Below are 23,291 nucleotides of genomic sequence, written 5' to 3' on the forward strand. Positions count from 1 at the left end.
CCAAAGAGATGACTTTTCCTTTTTTTTTTTTTTTTTTTTTTCCTACGTAGGCTTCACACCCAGCGCAGGGCTCTGAACTCATGACCCTGTGATCGAGTCAGACGCTTAACCAACTGAACCACCCAGGTGGCCCCTAAAGGGATGCCTTTGTTCTTAGAGCACAAAATTCTGAAGACTCTTTGCAGCCATTCCCATGAGTGGAATTTTTTTCCCATTCCACTCAACTCTTCCAAAAAAAGGTTAACACTTCAAATAAGCTTTATTATGGGATGACAGATTTGAGGTTCTTAAATAGATAGTGGTGGCGAGAAGAATGACGCTTCATCCCTGGGATGGTTTGTTGAGGAGGGAAGTGGGTAAAGTGCAAGGAGTCATCAGCTGGAGTGGCCCTTGGCTCACACACTTCAGCACCTACACAGTGCCTGGCACATAGTAGGTACTCTGTAAATATTTGTCAGCTATTTGTGGATGACAGAGGTTTCCTTCGGATACCGTATACAGGAAAGAACTTACATCCTTTACGTTTGTAGTAATTGGTTCCACTCCACCCTTCTGTAGCTCCTCACCCTTATTTTCTGGGAGAAGGGCTGGGCCCTCTTCATTCAGGGCTGCAGCTTCTCCACGTGTAAGACGAGGAGGAGTGGGCATAGTCACTTTGGGAGGGACACAATACTCTTGACTCCTCACTTTTGGGGATCCAGGATCTTAAAATCTGGAGTGTTTCCAGGCTGTCCTATAATGGGTGCTCATTTTTAGAATCCCTGTCATGTAGCGTCCTATTTTTGACCCTCGCCTCCCGCGTTTAAAGTTGTTACTTGGTGGGTTGGAGGATCCCAGGCGACTTGAGGGGATCCCCGCTCCGGGGACGGCGTAAGGCAAGGAGGCGGGATTGGAGTGTTGGAGCCGCAGGCTCTCAGGGTCACCCAATCGCAGGGCCAATCGTCGGCTGAGGCCCCACCCCCGCCCCCGGATCTTCCTGGCACAACAGCAGGGTTGGGCCGAGGCCCGCGCATGCCTGGAGAAAACCTACGGCCTCCAGGGGACAGGCCGCCTCCTGCTCCTTTCGATGGGCTCTGGCAATGCGAATAGGCTCCACCCCCACGCGCGGCCCATTCTAATGACAAAGTCTGGGTTTGCAGACATGCTCCGCCCCCACGCGGACCAGCCCCAGCTGACAGCGTCCGGTTGCGCGGCAGAGCCCCGCCCCGACGCGGGGGCAAGCTTCCCGACGCGGTACGCGAGCGCGGGAAGGCTTCCGCCCCGCGGCCGGGCGTGGCTTTGTGACGCGCTTCCAGTGACCCCGCCCCCTCCAGTAGCGTCAGCAGATCCCAGTGGTTACGCTGGCGAGCGATGTCTCCGGGCGCTAGCCCGGCGTGGTCCCGCAGTCCTCGGGCCGCTCCTAGTCCCAGCAGCAGTTGAGCTACTTCCACTGCCCCTTCTCGGGCCGCCAGGAACAGCGGCGTCTGCTCCTGTACCGGAAGAAACAGCCAGAGGGCGAGATCAGGGAGGGCCACGCCCACAGGGCTGGCCCTTCCGGACTCCACTCTCTTGACGACTGGCCCCTCCCCATTCAGGTTGCGTGGCATTCCCGCTCTTTCTGCCTCTCCCACGCTCGTTTTCTTTTCTTTCTCTTTCTTTCTTAATTTCTTTCTTTCTTTCTTTCTTTCTTTCTTTCTTTCTTTCTTTCTTTCTTTCTTTCTTTCTTTCTTTCTTTCTTAATTTCTTTCTTTCTTTCTTTCTTTCTCTCTCTCTCTCTCTCTTTCTTTCTTTCTTTCCTGTCTCTTCCTTTTTCTTTCTTTTCTTTTCTTTTTCTTTTTTTTTGTAGGGAGCCCACTCTCGGTCTAACCCTGCCGTCCTGGGCATCTTTATCGGCTCCGGCCTGGAGAAGGGAGCGGGCGGCCCGGGCGTTGTTCACGGCGGCGGCCCAGTGCAGCGCGGTTTTTCCTAGGGGACGACATGGGAGGTTGTTACCCAGAGGCTGGGGACCAGACGCCTGGGTTCCTGTTTCCCACGGATTCTGGTTTAGAGGGAAGGACTTACTCGGGCTGGCTGGGTTACTTCAAAGGCGGAAGCGTTGCCTGGGTGACCGCCGGTTGGCCGGAAGCCTTGCTTCTAGTAACGTCACCGGCACGCGGGAGGGACAATGGGGCATTGTTCTGGGCACGGTGGGACCGGGAGACCTCCCCCCACGAGACCCTTCCCCCTTCTCACAGACACTTCTTCCCCAGCCTATTTTCCAGTGGATTAGGGTAGTGTGTGTATGTTGTTCAGGATGAAAGGGGAAGACGACGTTTTATACTGACACCACACCGCAGGTTTACCACCCTGACAGCTAGGTGGGATGGAATCTCCCAGCCTCCAGTTGGTCCTTCAGCTGCTTCCTTTTTTTTTTTTGCCTCTTACTCACACCCCATCTGTGCAACTTCTCCATAGCACAACTCCAACCTCTCCGGATTCATACCCCATTTATCTCTGGCCCCCACATCTGCTTGGGCTGCAATCAGTTCTTCAACCAGGTCCTCCACCGCCAGCCTAGCGGCCAGCATCAGGGCTGTGGTCCCGTCCTCTGTCCGTGCATCCACTGCAGTCTGTCTGCTGCGGAGCAGGAGCTGGGGGGCCAAAGAGGGGCAGTGATCCCTGGTATGTTCTGGACTGCTAGCTCAGGTCCCTCACACTCTAAACCACCCCCAAACCCATATTCAGTTATCTGTTGTTTTTCCTTTCAGATCCCCAATCTCATATCACCTTCCTCTCTGCCAAACCCTAGGGGATGCTTTTGCCCAGGTTTACTTATGAGTTTGCCCCCTGTTCCCTTTAGCGATCCCAGTGTGCACTGACCTGGCAAACCTCCCGAGCGTCAGCAGCCACAGCGGTGTGAAGAGGGGTGCGCCCTGCTCGGTCTGGCTGGTTGGGGTTGGCTCCAGCCTCAAGGAGACGGCGGGCAGCGGTTGGCCGGGAGAATCGGGCAGCCAGGTGCAGGGGTGTCTCCCCAGTACCCACAGTGTGAGCCTGGGGACAGGCCCCTCCACCCAACAGAGGTTCCCAGGGTTCAGGGCTTCCCAACCATGACCCCTGGAAGGTCCTGGACTCCACTCCCCCACAGCAAACTGCTGACATCAGGGCTGTCACCCCATCTGTGGGTGAGAGACATGAGGGATGGGAGACAAGTCAATCAAAAGGACGTAACGGGTAGGAGGAGAACTTGGAGGTTAATGGAGAATCATAGCCTCAAGTGTCAGGAAGCCCAGCTCTGGCTCTTGATTTTATGTGGCTTTAGTCAAATGACTTTTCTACTTTTCTCTGTGCTTCAGTTTCCTCATCTGTAAAAGGAGCCAGTAGGCATAATTCTTTAACATTCTAGGGCAGTGGTTCTCAAACTTGAGTCTGGATCAAACTTACCTGGAGGGCTGGTTAAAACACAGATTTCCCAATATCTTGAATTTCTGAGTCAATAGCTCTGGAGTGGAGCCTGAGAATTTGTATTTCTAACAATTTCCCTGGTGAAACTGATTCTTCTGTCTGGGGACCACACTTTGAGAACCACAATTCTAAGGCACTAACTCTAAGGTTAGTTTTTTCAGCTCGAATATCAAAAGGCTTTCTGATTCTAGAAGAGTCAAAGGGAGTTTTCCTTTTCTTGATCTGGGTTGTCTTACATACCAGGCCCACGGGTATCCACGTCCGGGACATCCATCTCAGATTCCTGGGGAGGAGTCAGCATGGCTGCCTGGGGGAGCTCCTGACAGTCACCCCTCAGAGGACAGAGCTGGCACTTGGAGGGTGAGGCCATTTCCTCAGCCTTGGGGATCAGAACAAGGATCAGTGAAGGAAAGTTGACTTGTCCCTTTAACTCCACCATCACCTCAGGACCATTTCTGTCCCAGTGGTTTCACCTGGCCCACCTCTTCGCCTTCTTTGGTGCCTGAGCACATCACAACTCCATCCTCATCAACTTCTGCCTCTGGCTTCAGTGCCCTGGAAGGGGGTGTGTGGGTAGGGGACCTTCAGGGTCCCCAGGATTTCCAGCAGCCTTCCTTCCCCCCTCCCCTTCCTCTGTCATCAACTTCTGATCATCAATCTCCACAGGAAAGAGTCTTTCCCAGAGCCTGGGTTCATCCTCACTCTTACTTGAGGCCGATGCTATCTTCACCCAGGGGAGGCCGGCGTCTGCGGGGAGTGGGCTGAGTTCGAGGCCTTCGAATGAACCCAGGGGGCAGCCAGAGGGCCCCATGCTCACGGCGCCGCCGCCGGATGAGCTGAAGGACGAGAAGAGCCCCAAGGGCCAGGAGGAGCACCCCAGCCACTGGTGAGCACAGCACAGGCCAGGGAAGCTGGTTGGTTGGTGGTGCTGGTGGGAGAGACACAGTCACAAAAAGAGACCATTTCTGGTGAGGCTGAGTACTACTGTGAGACCTTCGGGCAAGTGCAGTAACTTCTTTTTGTTTCAGTTTCCCCATTAAGTGGGAACAATAATTGTACCTGCCTTGTGGCATTGTTGGAAGGATTAAATGAGTTAATGTTATAAAGCGCTTAGAGCAAGGTCTGGCACCTCATAAGTGCTATAGAAGTTCTTTCATGTACTGTGAGCTGTTTGGCAGAGGGATGATTGGACTTAGTAGACAGGATAGACCAGAACCCAAGGTTTGTGGGAGGTCTATGGTAAAGGCTAGGATAAAGTACTTCGGGAAATAAGGGAGAAGACTGGAGAGCAAATGGGTCATGAGGAGATCCAATTAGAGAATGAGAGGTTCATGAGGGTAAAGTCTCCACACAGAACATTTGGGGTCCCTGCAGTCCCGTGTCATTTGGCCTCCATTGCTCGTTGCTGGCATGAAAGGGGGTCTGGGAGCAAAGTCAGCGGAAATGACAGGGGGTCACCTACCAGTGCCAGCACGAGGATGGGCAGCCAGCAGTGGTCCTGGCAGTAGGTGCTCCAGGGCCCCCACTGCAGCCATTGCAGCAAGGAAGCGGAGCAGGAGCCCAGGGTCCCAGGGACAGCGGGATGCAGGGTGGTCAGGGCCACAGCGGGACAAATCCACACCCATCACTACCACAAACCTGTGGGGGAGGCGCCTTAGAGTCCTGTGTGCTGCTTGCTGGCTCCCTTCCCTCCACCCATTAAAACACTAGTGTCTGCCCCATCCTCCTGCCCGGCCTTCTTACCCAGTACTGAGAGAGTCTGTCTCCTTGCCCCCAGGCTGTGTTTGAGGGGCTGCTCTCTCCTGATGAGAGGGATCCAGGGTTCCTACCAGCTCCTCTTCGGCCTGGGCCCCAGGATAGGGGTACACCATGTCCTTGCCATCACTGTCCTTCCTTACCCAGAGCCCCACTCTCAGAGTCAGGGATAGCACCCGGGCCAGGGCAAGCAGCTGCTGGTCCAGGGCTGGGGGGCTCAGCACCACCAGCAGGGCCAGGGAGGGCCCCCATTCTGAATCTCCATCTTTGGGCCTGCAGTCACCCCCATCCCAGCCACATTCTGCAGTGTTGCAGCCTTTCTCGCAGTGCTCGTTGTGGAAGTGATCACGGCAGTACTGGTCATAGGCTGGACTGTGGGGTGAGGAGAGAGGGACTCAGGATCCCCAAAGAAACTTGACCCCCTTCTTCATTCCAGAGAGATGTCTGATATTCCACTGCCTCTAGGGCACAGGTTGCTAAGTGGGTACAGCTCCAGAGCAATGGGCTTAGTCAGGCCCTGGGTGGTAGGTAGTTGAGACACTCTAATGTCTATGACACCCTTGTTTCCTAAGACTGTCCCTTCTCCCTACCCTCCCAAGCTCTCCTGTCTCCCTGAAGGAGAGTCCAAAGACCTTTTCCCTCAGGGGTGCTGGTTGTTAGCGGAGATACTCCATGGCAACAGGTCTTAGAGAGGCTTGAGGCCAGAGCTCTCACAACTCTTAGGAGCCCAGACAGAGGCAGTGCCCTCCTTCCTGGTCCCCATGTTAAATATTGATGCTGCCCTTTTCCCCTGGGCTGGAGCCTAGTGTCTTCCACCCCTACTTGGCAATGGTTATCAAGGGTGGAAACTGCCTGGAGCCTGAGGCTGTGGTCACACTGTAACTTAGAGGCCTCCCACCCCCAACCTGAAGTCAGGGTTTTAGGCTCACGTGCAGGCTGGAGGAGTCTCACAGTCGTAGCCATCAAACAGACATTCTGCAGAGTCACACTGTGGGTGGCACTGCCCATCCCGGAAGAGAAGCCAACACCGGGAGTGGGAAGGACAGCCCTTCCAGGGGTCCGGGACCCCTAGGGAGCAGTCTCCCCCATCCCAATTTCCTCCAGGGCCGCTGCAGCCAGCATCACAGGCCCCATCTCCACCTCTGCCCTCACATCCCTTTGCTCCAGGCCTCTGACACCGGGGCCCTGGAGAGCTGGGAGGGCAGGAGCATCGGAAGGCTGGGGACCCCAGCCCAGGGATCTCTGAGCAACTGCCATTGTGTAGGCATGGAGAAGGAGGGCCACAGCCATGAGGAGCAGGTGGGGTCAGGCAGTCAGGGCCCCCGTAGCCATTGAGGCAGGCACAGCGGGGTGGGAAGCCAGGCTTGGGGGAGGGCAGACACAGGCCACCGTGGTGGCAGTGGTGGTGGCCACAGGAGGGGGCTCTGTGGTTGCAGGTGGGGCCCTCAAAACCCTGTGGAGAGGAGAAAGATGTTTGGGAAGGCCCTTGTATTATTCTTCCCACTCCCCCCCAAGCAAACTCTCGGGTTAAGATAACACAGATGGCCCTAGAATCTCATATCTGGAGGGGCCTCAGAGAACATCAAGTTTATATCAAGTCATTTTATAGATGTTGAAACCTGGCCCATGGTTTTTTCACATAATGACATATTACACAGTGAAAACGGACGAACCACAGCTGTGTGCAACAACCTAGAAGACTAAACACTTAATAGAGTGGTAGTAAATGAATATTATCTTAATCCTTGGACATAGGGTGATAAACTCTCTTTCTCTGGAAGCAGAAGAGGATAGAGGAAGACATAAGTACATGTGAGTCATCGTTACTGTTGTAATTCTTAGGTTAGGTTCCTGGGTATTATGTTGTAAGAATAATAAAAAGAAGGCCATGCACAAACCAATGATGATAGTGTATCATGAACAAAGGCTTATGATTAACCTGATTTCATGCATCTGAGGTCCATGCGTGCGCGTGCGCACACACACACACACACACACACACACACGTAAAAGAACTTACCCAAGGTCGCCCAGCTTGACTCTGGGGCCTTACCTTAGGCAGTGCCAATGATTTCTGAAAATCCATTCATGCTAACACCTGATCCTGCCTGTCCCCCTGAAGTGCTTCTGAGAGCCACTCATCGCCATTAACATGGGCTGGTTCTCATCAATAATTCCCACTCCAGTGCTCCCTAGACTCCCCTCTAGGATCCCACTCAGGCATTCTCACCTGGCACCAGTGTTGAGGGAAACAGAGAAGACTGCTTTGTGGTTACTTACCTGGAGGCAGTGGCAGGTGAAACCCAGGGGTGGTCCTGCTGTTGTCTCACAAGACCCTCCGTTGGAGCAGGGCTGGCTCTGGCAAGGGTCTGTCTCCACTTCACACCACTGGCCTGTGGTGGGTGGGGTTAGATGTCATAAGCTACTTCAGTCATTTCCCCCTTCCTAGCTCATTACTGGGAATTGACCCAGTACTACCTGCACAGGAAGGGATCCTGGGGCATATTCCCTGGGGTGGGGAGACAGGGGGATGGACATGATGACTAGGCTGCCTTGTGGGTGGGGGTTGTCAACTCAGCTGTGCCACAGAGATGCCTACACACACCCTCCCAGGCCTCACCCGTGTATCCAGGCAGACATTGGCAGTAGAAGGCATTGGCCAGAGAGTGGCAGGCTGCAGTGCCTGGGGGGTGGCAGGGCTGGTCCAGACACTCATCTACGTCCCCTTCACAGCGCAGCCCCACAAAACCTGGAGGGCAGGTGCAGTAGAAGCCTCCAGGTTTGGGGGTGCAGGTCCCATGGTTGTGACAGGGCTGGGATTGACAAGCGTTGGATTCCTTTGAGCAGTTCTGTCCATTGTAGCCTGGGGCACACTGCCGGCAAAGAGGGTCAGACAGGGAACCAATAATCCAGCCCATCTCAACAGTACAGGGGAGCCAGCTCAAGACAGTCTGCCCGATCCCTTCCCTACCTTCCAGTTCAGAGTATCACTCAACTGATCATCCATCACAGCCCTGCGTAGCTTCACCCTTGTATCTCAACTCCATGCTATACCCTTGTTCAATAGTGGGCAATTTAACCGCTCCAGCAGTCCCAAACCATCTTATGATACAATGCTTTTAAACATAGTTCTGTTTTTGGTAAGACCCCCCTCCCTCAATCACACACCTCACCCCCAGGTTCTGCCATGCTTTCTTAATTAATTTGTAAGTGTTTATTGAATGCCTGCTTCGTGCCAGGCACTGTTGTAGGCCCTAGGAATATGAAGAAAATTAGAACTCATCCCTGCTTCCATGACGTTCTCAGTAAACCAGAGAGACAGCTAGCATTTGTTGCATGATTTCTATACAAAAGCTCATTAAACCCTCCCAACAAACTTGTATGTGAATTATCTCATTTGATTCTCACTTTACAGAAAAGGCAAATGATTCCTGGAAAGACTGCATGACTCGGCTAGCAGGTGGCAGAGCTGGGATTCAGTGCAAGTCTGTGACTTCATAACCAGTACCCTTAGCCATTTTCCAATTGTTTACCTTTCTGCTAGTGGGAGAAGGGTCATCGATGAGGTCTGTACCATGTGCTGAGTTCTTGCAAGAGGAAGGAGAGCATGTAAGAATGCAGTACCAGGCTTCAGAAAGGTGGAGCAAAAGGGAATTGCAGAGAGTGTGAGGAGTGGCTGGAGGGCTGGGAGAAGTGGGTGAGGGGGTATCTTGGAGATATCAGAGGGAAGGAGTCTCAGGAAGGGGGAGGTAAAGCTGAGTGTTGGGTGAAGGGGTGTTGGCTACTAATTAGTACACTGCTTTGTGTGTTTGAAAATGGTCATAATAAAAAGTTAAAGAATAAAATTAAAAAGTTAAAGAGGATGGTTGGGGGATTTGCATCACACCTTTTATCCAAAGTCAGCCTTCTGAGTACAGGCATCAGGCTGCTTGGACTTGAATCCCAGCTTTGCCTCTTCTGCTCAGTGATCTGAACCACGAGGGAGAGGCCCAAACCCAGTCTGGAGAGAAGTTAGGGACATTTCCCTGAGGAAGGCACCTCTTGAGCACCGTCCAGTGGAAGTGGGTGGGGAAGGACACTGGAGAGCCAGTATAAGGGGTGTGTAGGGAAGCCAACAGCAGCTGGAGCAGAGAGTAGGAGGGCGGGGATGTGGGGACATGAGACCTAAGAAGCAGGCAAGGCTGGGTCACGCTGGCCTTAGATTTCACTATCAAAGAGCCACAATGGGGTGCCTGGGTGGCTCAGTCAGTTGGGCGTCCGACTTAGGCTCAGGTCATGATCTCGCGGTCTGTGAGTTCTAGCCCCGTGTCGGGCTCTGTGCTGACAGCTCAGAGTCTGGAGCCTGCTTTGGATTCTGTGTCTCCCTCGCTCTCTGCCCCTCCCCCGCTCATGCTCTGTCTCTCTCTGTCAAAAATAAATAAACATTAAAAAAATTTTTTTTTTTTTTTTTAAAAAGAGGTGGGCAGCCACTGAAGGGTTTTAAGCAGGGGAGTGACAAGTCAGCTTAACGTTTTCAACAGAGCACCCTGGTAGTGGAGTAAAGGTTGAGCCTATAGGTGGACAAGTGGGGAGGCAGGGACAATAGGAGGGTGCTCCATGTGTCCGGGTGGAAGGCAGCAAAGGCCTAGACTGAGGCAGTGGGACAAAGGGTGAAGGAGGAAGGACAGAATTGAGAAAGATTTAGGAGGCAAAATGGCATGACTTGGTGGTTGGTTGGGTATGTGGGTAAAGGAAAGGGAAATGAATACATCACTACACGCCCCCTCAACTACTTCTCCCACATCCACCCACGCTTGTCTCCCCTACTGCTCTCCTCTAGACCGGCTTACCTGGCAGAGATACCCAGTGGGCTGGGCCATGCACGTGGCCCCATGTTGGCAGGGCCTGGACTCACATGGGTTCACCCTGTCCTGACATACGCTGCCTTGGAATCCAGGGGGGCAGTGGCAGAAATAGGAGGAGCCACTGTCGATGCAGAGACCTCCATTCTGGCACAGGGAAGAAACTTCTGTGCCTGAGAAGAAAGGCAAACAGGGATAGACAAAGCTAAGTTAGGTTCTCAGGGGCCCCAGACACAGAGCAGAGAGGCTCATGGGGATCACTGACATTCCTGGGGTGGGTGGAGGCCACTTGGAGCCTGAGGAGTCAATAAATTCTGGTGCTGAAGAGATTAAGACATCAAGATCCCCCTCCTGCCTGTTCTTCCAGAATGGAGAGAGATACCTCTTGTTAAACTTATTAGAGCATTATAAGCAAGTGTATTCTTGGCTTAAAACAAGTCTCAAGGAAGAAAGAACTCAGCAGAAACTTTAGGTGCCTAAGTCTGTCCCCTGAATTGGCATCCTGTGATGTTCTCTCACTGTGATTCCCATCCCCTAACCCCACAGTAGTCTCTTTCCTGAGTTCTGCTCATATTAAACCTCATTTGAATGAGGGTGGGGGTATTCTTTCACAAGGGGGTTGGCATAACATGAAAATGATTGGGAGCAGCAGTTGAGTGAAGTTGGGTTAAGTGTGATCCATTCTAGCTGAGTTATGATGATAGTGACAGAGTTGAGTTGCTTCACATGGAGTTATGTCTCAGTGGTTGTGATAAACTGGAGTCTTGTTGTCTGGGTTGGTTGGTGTTGTTTGAGTTGCTTTGAGCATGGTGATAGGAGGGCTGAGCTATAGAATCAGCAGTAGTGGTTGGTCTGTGTTACTTTGACTCTTAGTTGGTTGTTTTGGTCAAAGGTTGTATGTGGATGCCCTTAGGGATCGGGTAGAGAGGGACACCCTTTCTCTCTTCATCTGTTCCCCAGTTGGTTCTTGGGTTAGTACCTTGGCTCAAAGCAGCCTTCTGGCAGGAGGACAGCGGAAGGTTGCAGAGAGGCCCGGTCCATCCCTGGAGGCACAGGCACTGGAAGGAGGGCCCAGTCTGGAGGCAGTGGGAATTGTGTGGACAGGGCTTCTGGGCACAGATGTCCACCAGAGTCTGAGGTTTAGGAGAGAGCATGGGGCAAGACTGAGTGTCATGTGTTCAGGCCCAGAGATGGTCTTCTGCCAGCTGCTCAAAATCCTTACCTGTCAAGCCCTCTCCTGAATGGTCTGGGGCCAGGTGATAGCCTCCCTCCCCCACCCCCCCCCCCCCCCATCCCAGAACAGTTCCTGGGATCAGAAATCCTTTCTGTACTTCTACTCCATGCAAACCTCAAGCTAGAGCTCAACTCCCAGATTTCACACCCCCTTTCATGTGGTTACCTTCCCAAGTTCCCTGCTCTTCTAGTCCCTGACACCCTCCCACTAGAGCCCTTCAGCCACCGCCCTCCTCAGCACACGTGGCTCAGCACCCCTCACCTGGCAGCTGTCTCCTGTGTAGCCAGGGGGGCAGAGGCAGTGGGGACCCTGAGGGCCATCTTGGCAGGTTGCCCTGTTCCTACAGGGGCTGGACAGGACAGAGACAAGGCATGGTGGGAGGCAGTCCCGGCAACCAAAGGGGAGGGAGTGTGTGACGCGGTGATGAGATAGGAAACCAGAAAGGGAGTCATAGTGAAAGGATGTGGGATGTGGAATTCAAGGCAGCCTGGAGCTCCAGAGGAGATGGACAGGAAGGGTGGGAAGGCTGAGGGGCCCCTTCCCTTCCTCTAGGGGTCTTTGCTCACTTGTCTGCACAGCTAGGACGGGTCCTTCCCTCACAGCGTGGGCCTTGGAAGCCCGCAGCACAGAGGCAGGAGGAGGTGCCAGGCCTGTTCACACAGGTACCCCCATTGAGGCACGGGGCTGGAGAGAGGAGGCTGTGAGGGGTTGGGTTCCTTACCCATACGTGGGCTGTGACCTTAGTCACACCCCGCACAGGACATACACGCACTCCCTGCTGCCCCCATCAAAACTGCAGCTCGTGGTGGCCAGTTGATTTTTATCAGATGGCACCAACACACCCTGACCAGTTCCTCCATCCACCTGTGGCCCAGCCCCAGAACATGGTAGGTACTCACCAGAGGCACAGTGGTCAGTGCTTGTCTGGCAGCGGGGCCCAGTGTGGCTCCGAGGGCAGGTGCAGGAATAGCCCCCAGAGCTGGGGTTACAGGAGCCACCATTGAGACAGGGCCCTGAGTGACAAGCCGTTAGCTCCTCGCTGCAGGTGGGGCCTGAGGGAAATGAGTGGGGTCTGAGAAAGGGCATCCTCTTCTCTCTGTCTTCCTCCACTTATCTCCCCTTCCTTTTCCTCATCCCCATCCCTTTTGTCTTCCATCCAACCTCTTTTCTTACCACCTCCTGCATATCGCCTGTGGTCCCTGCAGCACATGCCCAGTTCTCCTTGGTGGTGACCAAGACCCAGAGACCTAGGACACTTGCCTCTACTGGTCTTGCTCTTGGTTAGAGGTGGCCAGCCCAGAATGTCTGTGGTTTGGGAAGGGCCTCACCTGTGTAGCCTGTGGGGCAGGTACAGTTGTAGCCCGAGGGCTGGGGGTGGCAGGTCCCCCCATGCACACAGGGCGTGGAGATGCAGCCCCCCAGCTCTGCTTCACATTCTGGTCCTGTCCATCCCACATCACACACACATGAGGATCTGGTCATAACGAGAAAAAGAAGGGTGTTTTTCTTCTTCTGGTGATTTTTTCTTCTCCCCTCCCCACTCCTCATCATTTTTTTTTTCTTTTTCATGTTCATTTTTGAGAGAGAGAGAGAGAGGGAGAGAGAGAGAGAGAGGGTGTGAGTGGGGGAGGGGCAGAGAGAGAGGAAAACACAGAATTTGAGGCTGGCTCCAGGCTCTGAGCTGTCAGCCGCGAGATCACAACTTGAGCCAAAGTCAGATGCTTAACTGACTGAGCCATCCAGGCACCTCTTCTGTTTTTAAGTAGGCTTCATGCCCATTCCAGAGTCCAATCCAGCCTGGAGCCCAACGTGGGACCTGAACTCACCACCCTGAGATCACATCCTGAGCTGAGGTCAAGAGTTGGACATTGAACCAACTGAGCCACCCAGCCCTCTGATCTCTTCTTTTTTTTGGCCCTGAGACTCTGGTCCCCTTCTTCAGTGGCTCTGTTCTCAGCATTGTCCCCCTTCCATACCTGCCTCCTGCTTGTTTTCTCCGACTATATGTATGAATATGTATATACATTTCTTCTATAATTTGTTTATTATCTGTCTTTCCTCATTAGAATGAGAGCTCCATGAGAACAGACACTTTGTCTCTTTTGTTTTGTGCTATTCCTCCAGTGCCTGGAAAAGTATCCACACATAGTAGATGTTCAATATTTGTCTAATGTATGATTTTTTTTTCAAGTTTTTCAATTTTTTATTTTTGAGAGAGACAGAGACAGAGACAGAGTGAGAGTGGGAGAAGGGCAGAGAGAGAGAGGGAGACACAGAATCTGAAGCAGGCTCCAGGCTCCGAGCTGTCCGCACAGCTTGGACGTGGGGCCTGAACTCATGAACTGTGAGATCATGACCTGAGCCGAAGTCGGACGCTCCACCGACTGAACCACCCAGGTACCCCTCTAATGTATGGTTAATTGGCCCTGGGATTCCATGTTTTTCTTCCTGTTCTGACCCTCTAGCCCTCCGTTTCTCCTGTTATTTATGAACTCTCCCCTCACGGGATAGCACTCACTAGTGGATCCCTCACCTTGGCTTTGACCTCAGAACTTGGCCATTTCCTTCTTCTTCCCTATTGGTCATTTCTTGCAGACTCACCCCTCCCTGGTTGTCTCCCCCTGGCCTAGCTGAGGAGGACCCAGAGGACGTGGAAGTTTACCTCTGGCAGTGTCCGTGGTGGCAGGTGCAGTTGTCCTCAACGGGGGCACAGCCAGGGCTTCCGTCAGGGCAGAGGCAGTGGGCCTTGTCTTCCTGATCTTGGCATTTTTGCTTGGGCTGGCACAGGTTGGGGGCACACAGGGGAACCTCACAGAGATGACCTGGGGTGGGGAGATGGGTCAGAGGGAAAACAGAGTCCCTCTATGTCCTTGATGGGGCCAAAGCCACTTTTTACATATGACTTGCTCACTCCCCACGAACCTGTCCTTCAGTGGCTCCCTGTTGCCTCAGGATACTGTCTAACGTCCTCAGAATGGCACACAGGGTCCTGCATGGCATCATTTCGCAATGCAGTTACCTGCAGCTAAAACATGTAAGCATTCTGTCTTGACAAACTCCTACTCATTCTTCCAGACTCAGCTCAGCCATTACCTCCTCATGAAGCCTTCTCATCTCTAGTCTGGTTGGCTGGTCCTTTGTGCTCTTACAGAATCCTGTGCAGTCTCTCTCAGAGCACCTGTGGCCATAACCAACAGGAGACTTCTTGGTCTCTCTGCAGTAGATTTAAAGCCACTTGAGGAGAGCAGGTCTCTTACCAACTTGTGTCTGTGTCTGGCTGTGCATAGTAGGCACTTAATACATTCTTTTTTTTTTTTTTTTAATTTTTTTTTTTTTAATTTTTTTTTTTCAACGTTTATTTTATTTTTGGGACAGAGAGAGACAGAGCATGAACGGGGGAGGGGCAGAGAGAGAGGGAGACACAGAATCAGAAACAGGCTCCAGGCTCTGAGCCATCAGCCCAGAGCCTGACGCGGGGCTCGAACTCCCGGACCGCGAGATCGTGACCTGGCTGAAGTCGGACGCTTAACCGACTGCGCCACCCAGGCGCCCCAATACATTCTAAATAAGGAAATGAATGGCTTCCTCTTGAACCCCATCCTGTTTCTGAACCCTAATCACACCATTCATGTTGGGCCCAGTGTGGGCCCTGTAAATAACACCTGCTGTCAGCCTCAGGTTGTGCAGGTTTTGCATTGAATAATTTGAAGGGGTTCCATTCTCATTCTCTTTTTACAGTCCAACCCTTGAATATCCAGCAATGACCTCTGCTCCACCCCTAATGGACTCAACTATCCTGCCAGTCCTTTCTAACACCTCCCCTGCTTACCTGTGAAGCCAGAGGGGCAGAGGCAAAAGAAGGCTCCTGGGAGATCCAGGCAGCTTGCTCCAGTGGGGCATGGGCCACTCAGACACTCATCCACCTCGGCCTGACAGCGAGGGCCTTCAAAGCCTAGGGCACAGCAGGAGGGTCAGGGACCTGCAGGGGAGTCTGCACTTGGCCCCCACTCTTCCCTCCAGTGTTTGAGCACTGGTCTACCTGGAAGACACTCGCAATGGAATGATCCAGGCTGGTCCTGGCACTGCCCACCGTTGGCACAGGGAGAGCTTCCACACTCATCGATGTCCTCCTCACACCGGGAGCCAGTGAATCCTGGGCGGCAGGGAGTAAGTGGGGAGAGATGGTAAAGGTTATCTTTCCTTTCCTTTCCTTTCCTTTCCTTTCCTTTCCTTTCCTTTCCTTTCCTTTCCTTTCCTTTCCTTTCCTTCCTTTTTCCCTTCCTCTCCTCCTCTTCACTCCTCTCCTCTCCTCTCCTCTCCTCTCCTCTCCTCTCCACTCCTCTCCTCTCCTCTCCTTCTTTTTCTTTCTTTTGTGACTTTGGATTCATCAGGGAGTTTGTTACAAATATTTGTGACTGAGATGTACAGGTATGATTTCATGGATTCGAACAAGAAATTTAGAGTTAATGTCGATATTTAACCTTCTATTTACACAGACAGAAATAACATTGCTATGAATTGCAGTGAAGAGAATCTTGTTTCAAATGGCTTGGTTTGGAGGTTCATCTGCATGTATCATTATATAATGAAGGTACCAATCTGGGGCCTGCTCAAAGAGTGATTTGAATTTCAGAACATAACAGCATATCTTAGTAACTTCATTCTTTATATAAAGAAGGTATAACTGGCTGTGTGTGTGAATGGTGAAAATACTATGTATCAAAAGCATAAATGCAAGTCGTGGCCCCTCCCCTCACCAGGAAAAGTGAACCTGGGGGGCTTCCCAGAGAAGACACCTGGGGCAGGTGGAGGTGACAGGAGGATGATGTTCAGCACCTGCCAGTTGTGTGACTTTGGGCAAGTTACTCAAGCTCTCTAGGCTGCAGTGTCCTCTTCTGTAAAAGGGGAATAATAGAACCTACCTTATGGTGTCATTGGAAGGATTAAATGAGGTAATGCCTGAAAAGTACACAGCCAAGTGCCTGGCCTGGAGCAAATATTCAAGAAACATCTGTTATCATCACAGCAGGGAACAGAGGGATCGATAATGGTGGAGAAGGAAGGCCGGGGGCAGTTTTCCCTGCATCCAGGGTGAGCAGTGCCAAGACCAGCCTGGGATCCCCACGAGCGGACTCTGGAGGAGGGCCAGAAGGGACGATTTGGGTAATTTGGCAGGACAGAGATAAAGGTGGATGAGTACGCGAGGAAGGTTTGGGATGTAACAGAAGAGAGTTGGGGGAGCAGAGGAGTTGGGAGAAATGGGAGCCTCGTTGGCCAAGCCAGGGTGAACTTCAAAAGGTTTGGGATTGTCGGGCCTGCACTGTGGTTCAGGGGCCTGGGCTGAAGGACTGGAGTGGAATCTGTACTCACCAGGCAGGCAGACACACAGGAAGCCGTTGAGGAGGTCCTGGCAGTCAGCCTGGTTCAGGCAAGGAGCAGAGGCACACTCGTCTGTCTCCACCTCACAGAGCTGCCCTTCTAAGCCTGGGACATGGAGATGTGGTGCAGGCTGAGCCCTGCCCGGGCTGCTCACCCCTTCTGCCCAGGAGGACCAGGGTTCTAGAACCCTCCCAGGGTGCTGTCTGCCTGAAGGTTGGGGCGACAAGCCTGCGGTCCTGCTGCTCTGCTGTGTGGCTCTGCCCCCTTTAAATGTGAAAGCTCAGGGAGCAGGGCACCTGCTGGGACCCGAGGGGGCAGCAAGGAAGTACCTTTGGGGGCCATTCTCTGTGCCCAGACGGCAGGCTCACTGGGCTGGGCTAATGAGCCTGGAGGTCCTCAAGGTCAAATGAAACAAATGGGCATCTGCTTGGAGGTGAGTCATGCCTCTTGTTCTACCCCAGCAGGCTTCTGTGCCAGGGAGACCAGGAGTCCCCAAGGGGGGGGTATTTGAAGGGCATTTGGGTAGCTTGTTGGTCACATATTTGTCCTGTATCTTTGGGCTTGTCCTGGTATCCGCAGTCTCACCCTGAACTGAAGCTGGATCAGCCTCTAGACCTCGGCTGCCTCCCACTTCTTGCCTGGGGATTCTGCCTCTGAAGTTCCTTGGTATCTATGACCTTGTCCCTTGGAGGACTGCATGGTTTTCTCAGCTTTTTTCCTTGGATGCTGCTCAGTTTAGGAAGGCTGTTTGGTGTAGTGGTTAAATCTACTGAAGCCCTGGGTTTGAATCCCGGCCATGCCACTTACTGGCTGGACAACTCGCTTAATCTCTCTGTGTCTGTTTCTTGTAAAATGGGCACAGTAACAATACTGACCTTAGAGGGTTATTGCCAAGATGACAAAATGCATGTAAGATGTTCAGGTGGTACTTGGCATAAAGTAAGCTATTATTTTTTTGGTTACATTCCGTTCCTGATATCGGGTTGGTCACTATACCCCTGGGGAGAGCTGTCTCCCTTAAACGTAACTTGGAGGTAGGTGCAGCCTTGTGGCACTTTTGTTTTTTCTATTGTACCAAATTCAAGCATACAGGCCCTTTGGGGTTTTAAGGATTTACTCAGTCTGTACAGGGGAGAGTTTCTGTGATTAGGAGGAACATTCTGAGTTGGCCTGAGCCGAGGCTGCTGTTGTTCTGCTCTTCCTTGATGGGCCTCTGTGTACAGTGGACCAGGCTGCACACTTTACAATGACTATGAAGTGAATGCTTTCCTCTCACCCCCAGAGTTGAGCAGTGTACAACCTCAGTACCATCTGTGGCTGCCCTTCTCCTAGAGGCCATGGGTTTCCCAGAGTGTTCATCTTGGGTGGGGAGATGAGAAAGAGGTATTCTTTGATAGCTGATCCCAACTGGCCTGGGGCTATCTATGTTCTGGAGGGGTCATGCCTAGTGGGTTCAGGATTAGTTCCCTGTGTCCTCTACTCAGGGCCCCATCCATCTCTACCTGGTGGGCAGAGGCAGTGGAAGGTGGCAAGCAGGTCCAGGCAGGTGCTGCCTAGATGGCAGGGCTGGGACAGGCACTCATTGTGATCAGCCTCGCAGCGGGAGCCCGTGTAGCCAGGGGGACAGAGGCAGTCAAAGGAGCCAGGGGTGTTGAGGCAAGAGCCGCCGTGTTCACAGGGACTGGGGCCTCGCTGGGCTAGGAGGAGAGGGGTCAGAAGTTCACAGGGGCCCAGGGCAGAAGGGCAAGGAGGCCAGACTGCCAGGGAAGGCACGAGGGCCTGCTTGTGGCAGAATGAACACATCGGAGAAAGGGCTGGTGTCTTTAAGACAGACGAGGACTAAGTGGGGCCCGGAGGGCTAAGCACTGGTGAGAAGACCGTGTAGGGAAGAATTGCCAAATCTGGACAAAATTGGGAAAAAAGAGATGATTGTATTTTTAATTTGAAAAACAATTTGCAGAGGCTGTTTGGGACTCAGAGAGGATCTGATGTGGGGGTGCCTTACCCATCTGACACTCGTCCAGGTCCTGGTGGCAGGTGGGCCCCGAGTAGCCAGGCTGACACAGGCAGAGTGGAGAGCCTGTCAGGGGATTGGTGCTGCATTGGGCTTCCCCGTGGCATGGCTGGCTCAGGCACATGTCCTCCATGTGGCACAGGAGTCCTGGAGGGCAGGATGGGCATGAGGCTCTTGGGCCGCTTGAGGATCCCAGCTGCCCCCCTTATGCTTCTGTCACTTGGCATCCTCACGGCCACCTCCCCGAGCCCTCTGTCACACCTGTGCGGCCAGGTGGGCAAAGGCAGGAGAAGGAGCCCACACGATCGATGCAGGTGGATCCCGGGGCACAGGTGGCAGCAACACAGTCGTCTAGGTTCTCTTCACAGCCTGTGCCTCCCCAGCCGCTCACACACACACAATGGAAGCTGCCCGCTGAGTTCTGGCAGGTACCCCCATTTTGGCAGCGAGGGGGACCCTGAGCCTCACATTCATCCACATCTTCGGAGCAATCCCAGCCTGTGGGGGATGGGATGGGAAGGGGACAAAGGCTGGAGTTGGGAGCCCTGTGAGGAGGGGAGGCTAGGGGCTGATCATATGGGCCACGGGTGCCATGGACTTGGCTTAAACGACTCACCGGTCCAGGCCTCTGGGCAGAGGCACGTGTAGGTGCTCAGCCCATCCAGGCAAGTGCCCCCGTTCTGACACTGGTGCCCAGCACAGTCATCTGCATTCACCTCACAGCTCGGGCCTCTGAAACCTGACAGGGTCATGGGATTAGCGAAGGGAAGGGGACCTCCCTGCCCCGAGAGAGGGGTGGCAGACGTGAGGACGCACCTTGGGGGCAGAGGCAGAGGTGGAGGGTGGAGTCTCTCCCTGGAACCAGCTGACAGGTGCCCCCATTGGGACAGCCCGTAGGGGGGCAGGGTCCTGGCTGGAGCTCACAGTGTGGACCCTCCTGCCCAGTGGGGCAGTGACACCAGAAAGATCCCAAGGTGTTATGGCAGGAAGTGCCTTTGGGGCAGGGCCCTGGGTCCAGGAAACACTCATTGATATCATGTTCGCAGGCATGACCCTCGAAGCCAGGTGGGCAACGGCACTGGATCTGCGGGTATGTGGCCAGACACACCCCTCCATTGACGCAGGGATTGGCTGAGCAGAAGTCCCGAAGCTGGCACTGCTCACCTGAGGCAGAGGACAGAGGGCGCTGTTCAATCCCCGCCCCCCGCTCCGCTGGGAGAATCCAGCTCTCACTCTGGATTATCTGTGTCTGATTTTCATGTTGCCTTCTCTTTGTTCCCATACGCTTTTTGCCCTGCTCCACCACCCCTTGCCTCAGTTTTGGCATTCTGGGAAATGGGAGCTGTCGTTGTTGGTGGGAGGATTGCAGGCTGGCCCTGCTGAGCAGACCTGAGACACAGTGTCCTTCCAAATTTGGTGGCCTTTCCTTGGTGGGGAGGAGACAAGCAGCTGGCCTCCAGACTCGGCACCTTGCTGTGCACCACCGCTGTGTGCCCTCAGGTGTGTCTGGCCTCTCTTGTCTGGATTTCCGAATCTTTAGGTGGGTACAGTGTTGCAGATAATGACAAGGAGACAGACGTCTCATCTGTTCCCTCCAGTGGCAACGGCGGTGGTGGCGGCTGGCACTGGGCTAAGCGGCCACCTCCTGAACATCACTCCCTTTCCTCCTCTCGACAACGTTATGAAGTGTGGACATCAGCTGGCAACTGAGGATGCAGAGGGCTTAACTACCTGATGCGAGGGCGCGCGTCTCATCGGTGGCAGAGCTGGCACTGGACACGTGGGCCGCTGCTCTGAAGCACAAGGCCTGGCAAGTTGCCACTGACAGTCCTCCTTGTTGTCACACCACGAGAGGCTGGTCTCCCACCCCCAAATCCTCAGAATTACCCAGGCACTCAAAATATCTCCATGCCTGGGCCCACCCCAGACCCACTAAAGCAGCCTGTCTGGGACGTGGGCACCAGTATGTTGCAGGCTTTCCAGGTGATTGCTGTGCCTTGCCACGTTTGAGAAGCCTTGCTCTTCTAGTCCACCCCTCACAGATCACTTTCCTCCCCGTGTGGTCTTCACTGCCCTGTCCAGTCCCCTCCCTCCTGGTAGATCAGGGGAGCCTTCCTCTCCAGGGGCTCTCACCTCTGTCCCATACCCCTGACTGCTTCCCCAGGCTAGGACGCCCTGCCCACCAGGGGTCCCACACCCTCGTCCCCGGGTTGCACCCCTCTTCCTTCCCTTGATGCCCGTTCCTCTCTCTGGGTCAGATCCCTTCCACCCCCATTACACCTCCCACCACCACAGTCTTTCCAGGTGCTGTAATGGGCTCCTACTTGGAAGAATAAAGGCCAGATGCCCATTATGCAGAATCTAGGAGGTTCCCCTCTTCCTGCCTTGTGCTAGGCATGAACCCTCTGGCTACTGGGTCGAGGGGCCAGGCTGGGGCACTAAGGGGACTGTGGCGGTAGCCATTTACTAACGGGTTTGAAAACACTTCAACGTTTTAACCATTGGTACAGCCATGCTGATGAATGTGTCTCGGGTCAATGGTCAGCAGGAGGGCTCGTTGATTCTCACAGCTTCTATCCTCAAAGGAGCTGGCTGTTTTGCAGACTCCAGTTCCATCTTTCCCACCCCACTTCCCAGTCCAGTGTTCCTGCCTGTCCCATCCTCCCCACCACTGCAGTGCTCACCTGTCCATCCAGGCAGACAGGAACATCGTGGGCGGCCTGAGGCCTGGATATGGCAGCGGCCCATTTTGGAACAGAAGGAAGAACAGGGGTCCTTGAGTTGGGCCTGGCACCTCTGGCCAGTGAAGCCAGAGGGGCAGGTGCAGGAGAAGCTGGGGGCCAAGGGAGAGGGAAGGCTGGGGGAGCCTGGGAGGGCGGGAAGCAGAGCTTGGCAGCTGCCCCCATTCTGGCAGAGCTGGCCATCGTGGCAGGGGTCAGGAAACTGGCATGTCTCACCCAGGAAGCCAGGGGCACACCTGAGCAGGGGAGGAGAGTGGAAACTTAAATCACTGGGTCCTCTTTGCCTTCTCTCCCACCTCCCTTCCTTTGCCTTCATTTGTTTCCCTCTAGAGCCTTTACCTCCTCCCTTTCTCCTTCCTTCCCAGTCCCTCCTCCTCCCCAGCTCTCCCTCCCCATTTCTGGTCTCCCACTCCCAGGAGAACTCACTGGCAGCTCCCTTGTCCCTGAGATAGGCTTAGGCAGGTACCTCCGTTGGCACAGGGTTCTGGGACGTCCCCACACCGAAGCACTAGGGATGGAGATGAGGAAGGCATAGGAGTGGGGATCGCTGTGCTCCCAGATTTCTCTGGGTGCTTTGCTGCCTGCAGCAGCCCCGCATGTGCTCTCAGCCACCACCACTTCTGCACTTGCCTGATCCCTACTGGAGTGGTGCTCTTGCCCTCGCATCGCCCCGCCCCCATCCCAGGCCTGGGGATCCTCTCAGCTCCTAATCCCCACCCCCTTTCCTGTTTATTATCCAGCCTTCCAAGTCCAGCCTCAGGCTCCATCCCTTGGAATGGAGACAACAGGGCTCAGGAGGGGGGCCCAGGGGACTCCAGGAAGGTGAATGGCTGAGACATTGAAGGGATTTCCTACCGGAAGGGCCCAGCATTGAGCCATCCGGGGGGTGGGGACAGCTGGACCGGGAAAGGGACTTGGTCAGCCCTTGACCTTCCCATGTCTCCATCTCCTGCTTTTTTCTCATCGCCTTCCCTAGCAGGTGGCCAGTCTTTTTCCCTCTTTACCTCCTAAATGTGATTGCAAGAGCCTGCTGTCCGCCAGCACTAAGGCCAACTGGGTTCTCCCTGAGGCAGGCACCCTCCCACCCATTCCCCAGACAGTCACCGCCCCTGGCACAGGCCCCAAAGCCTTGGTTTGTGCAGCTGCAGCAGCAGAGTCTTCTCTCCCTGCATTTGGGGGGTGATGGTGGTGAGATTCTCTTCCACCCAGTGTCCTCTCAAAGCATGGGGCTTGGCCCTCCGCCCCCAACCCATCAACACCCTCTTAAGGAAGATGGGTCCCGTCACCTCTCCTACCCCATGCCTCACCTCTGGTCTTGACGACTGAGTGACACAGCAGCAGCAGCAGCAGTGAAGGGGGCTGCATTCCAGAGCACCGCCCCACACCCAGATCCTCTGCCTCCTCAGGCAAGGACCCTCAGAGCCCTCACCGAGGCCGGAGCCACCTCCTCTGCTCCCACGGCCCCTTCCTCCTCCTCTGCCCACTGCAAGCCTCACGTCTGAGCTGTTTCCTGAGTCACACAATGTCCTGGACACCCTAGTGATGGGAGGGGGAGGAGTGGAACAACATTGAGGGGGATGAGGGAGGGGCCTTCTGTCCCTGACAACCCCTGGGGAGAGGGGGAGTGGGATGGTGTGGCAGGTGAACAGGATGGGAGCACCGGGCTGGGGGGGGGCGGTTTCTGGGTTCAGTCCCAGCCCTTCTGTTGTTGTGTGGTCTCCCCTTTCTAGAGATGAGAATGACAAGGTGGCTTACCCTTGCCCTGGGAGGGTCAGGGCCTGGAACAGAGGTGTGGGGTGCTGAGGCATCTTCTGTTCCAGGTTAGTATCTGTGCTTCTTGGACACTCTGAAACTTTCTATAAGTCGAAACCACTAACCTTGGCAGCGGGAATGCAGGGCACTCCTCG

At 54.1% G+C, this 23,291-nt stretch overlaps 1 protein-coding gene and 2 long non-coding RNA genes across 5 annotated transcripts; 2 read left to right on the forward strand and 1 right to left on the reverse strand.

Annotated features, from left to right (window-relative positions):
• Positions 1-240: 240 nt before the first annotated feature.
• On the reverse strand, positions 241-22,868 carry NOTCH4 (notch receptor 4). 3 transcript variants are annotated; one of them, XM_045497794.1, is made up of 30 exons: positions 22,692-22,868; positions 21,811-21,892; positions 21,328-21,620; positions 19,460-19,807; positions 19,260-19,382; positions 18,905-19,141; positions 18,635-18,790; positions 18,132-18,326; positions 16,621-16,734; positions 15,290-15,403; positions 15,080-15,202; positions 13,913-14,072; positions 12,579-12,724; positions 12,150-12,302; positions 11,817-11,934; positions 11,512-11,599; positions 10,996-11,149; positions 10,005-10,189; positions 7,796-8,048; positions 7,456-7,568; positions 6,105-6,628; positions 5,164-5,547; positions 4,883-5,058; positions 4,129-4,348; positions 3,903-3,975; positions 3,661-3,799; positions 2,839-3,134; positions 2,462-2,609; positions 1,847-1,944; positions 241-1,469 (listed from the first exon to the last, which is right to left on the reverse strand). In XM_045497794.1, exons 1-30 carry the CDS (start codon positions 22,747-22,749, stop codon positions 777-779), a joined length of 5,964 nt encoding a protein of 1,987 aa, XP_045353750.1. In that variant the 5' UTR covers positions 22,750-22,868; the 3' UTR covers positions 241-776. The 3 variants fall into 3 exon arrangements, with proteins under 3 accessions (XP_045353750.1, XP_045353749.1, XP_045353752.1); XM_045497793.1 differs by having other exon boundaries at positions 3,894-3,975; XM_045497796.1 differs by lacking the exon at positions 18,905-19,141 and having other exon boundaries at positions 3,894-3,975.
• LOC123608191 lies at positions 1,466-4,999 on the forward strand. The gene is made up of 4 exons (XR_006717129.1): positions 1,466-1,574; positions 3,664-3,780; positions 4,087-4,351; positions 4,886-4,999. It is a non-coding gene; the product is annotated as an uncharacterized LOC123608191 (long non-coding RNA).
• On the forward strand, positions 16,741-21,003 carry LOC123608193. Its single transcript, XR_006717131.1, has 3 exons — positions 16,741-17,663; positions 19,962-20,143; positions 20,242-21,003. It is a non-coding gene; the product is annotated as an uncharacterized LOC123608193 (long non-coding RNA).
• Positions 22,869-23,291: the final 423 nt, after the last annotated feature.

Source organism: Leopardus geoffroyi, chromosome B2 (assembly GCF_018350155.1).
Source record: "Leopardus geoffroyi isolate Oge1 chromosome B2, O.geoffroyi_Oge1_pat1.0, whole genome shotgun sequence".
NCBI classification, from domain to species: Eukaryota; Metazoa; Chordata; class Mammalia; order Carnivora; family Felidae; genus Leopardus; species Leopardus geoffroyi.

What these genes read in the sequence shown, in the direction of transcription:
- NOTCH4 (XM_045497793.1), bottom strand. Translation starts at nt 22,749, where the DNA reads ATGCAGCCCCCTTCACTGCTGCTGCTGCTGCTGTGTCACTCAGTCGTC. An exon ending in CTCAGTCGTCAAGACCAGAG is followed by an intron (nt 21,893 to 22,691) that starts GTGAGGCATGGG and finishes CTCCATCCCTAG; the next exon opens with TGCTTCGGTGTGGGGACGTC. An exon ending in CTGCCCCACAGGCTACACAG is followed by an intron (nt 12,303 to 12,578) that starts GTGAGGCCCTTC and finishes CATTTCCCTCAG; the next exon opens with GCCCCACCTGCAGCGAGGAG.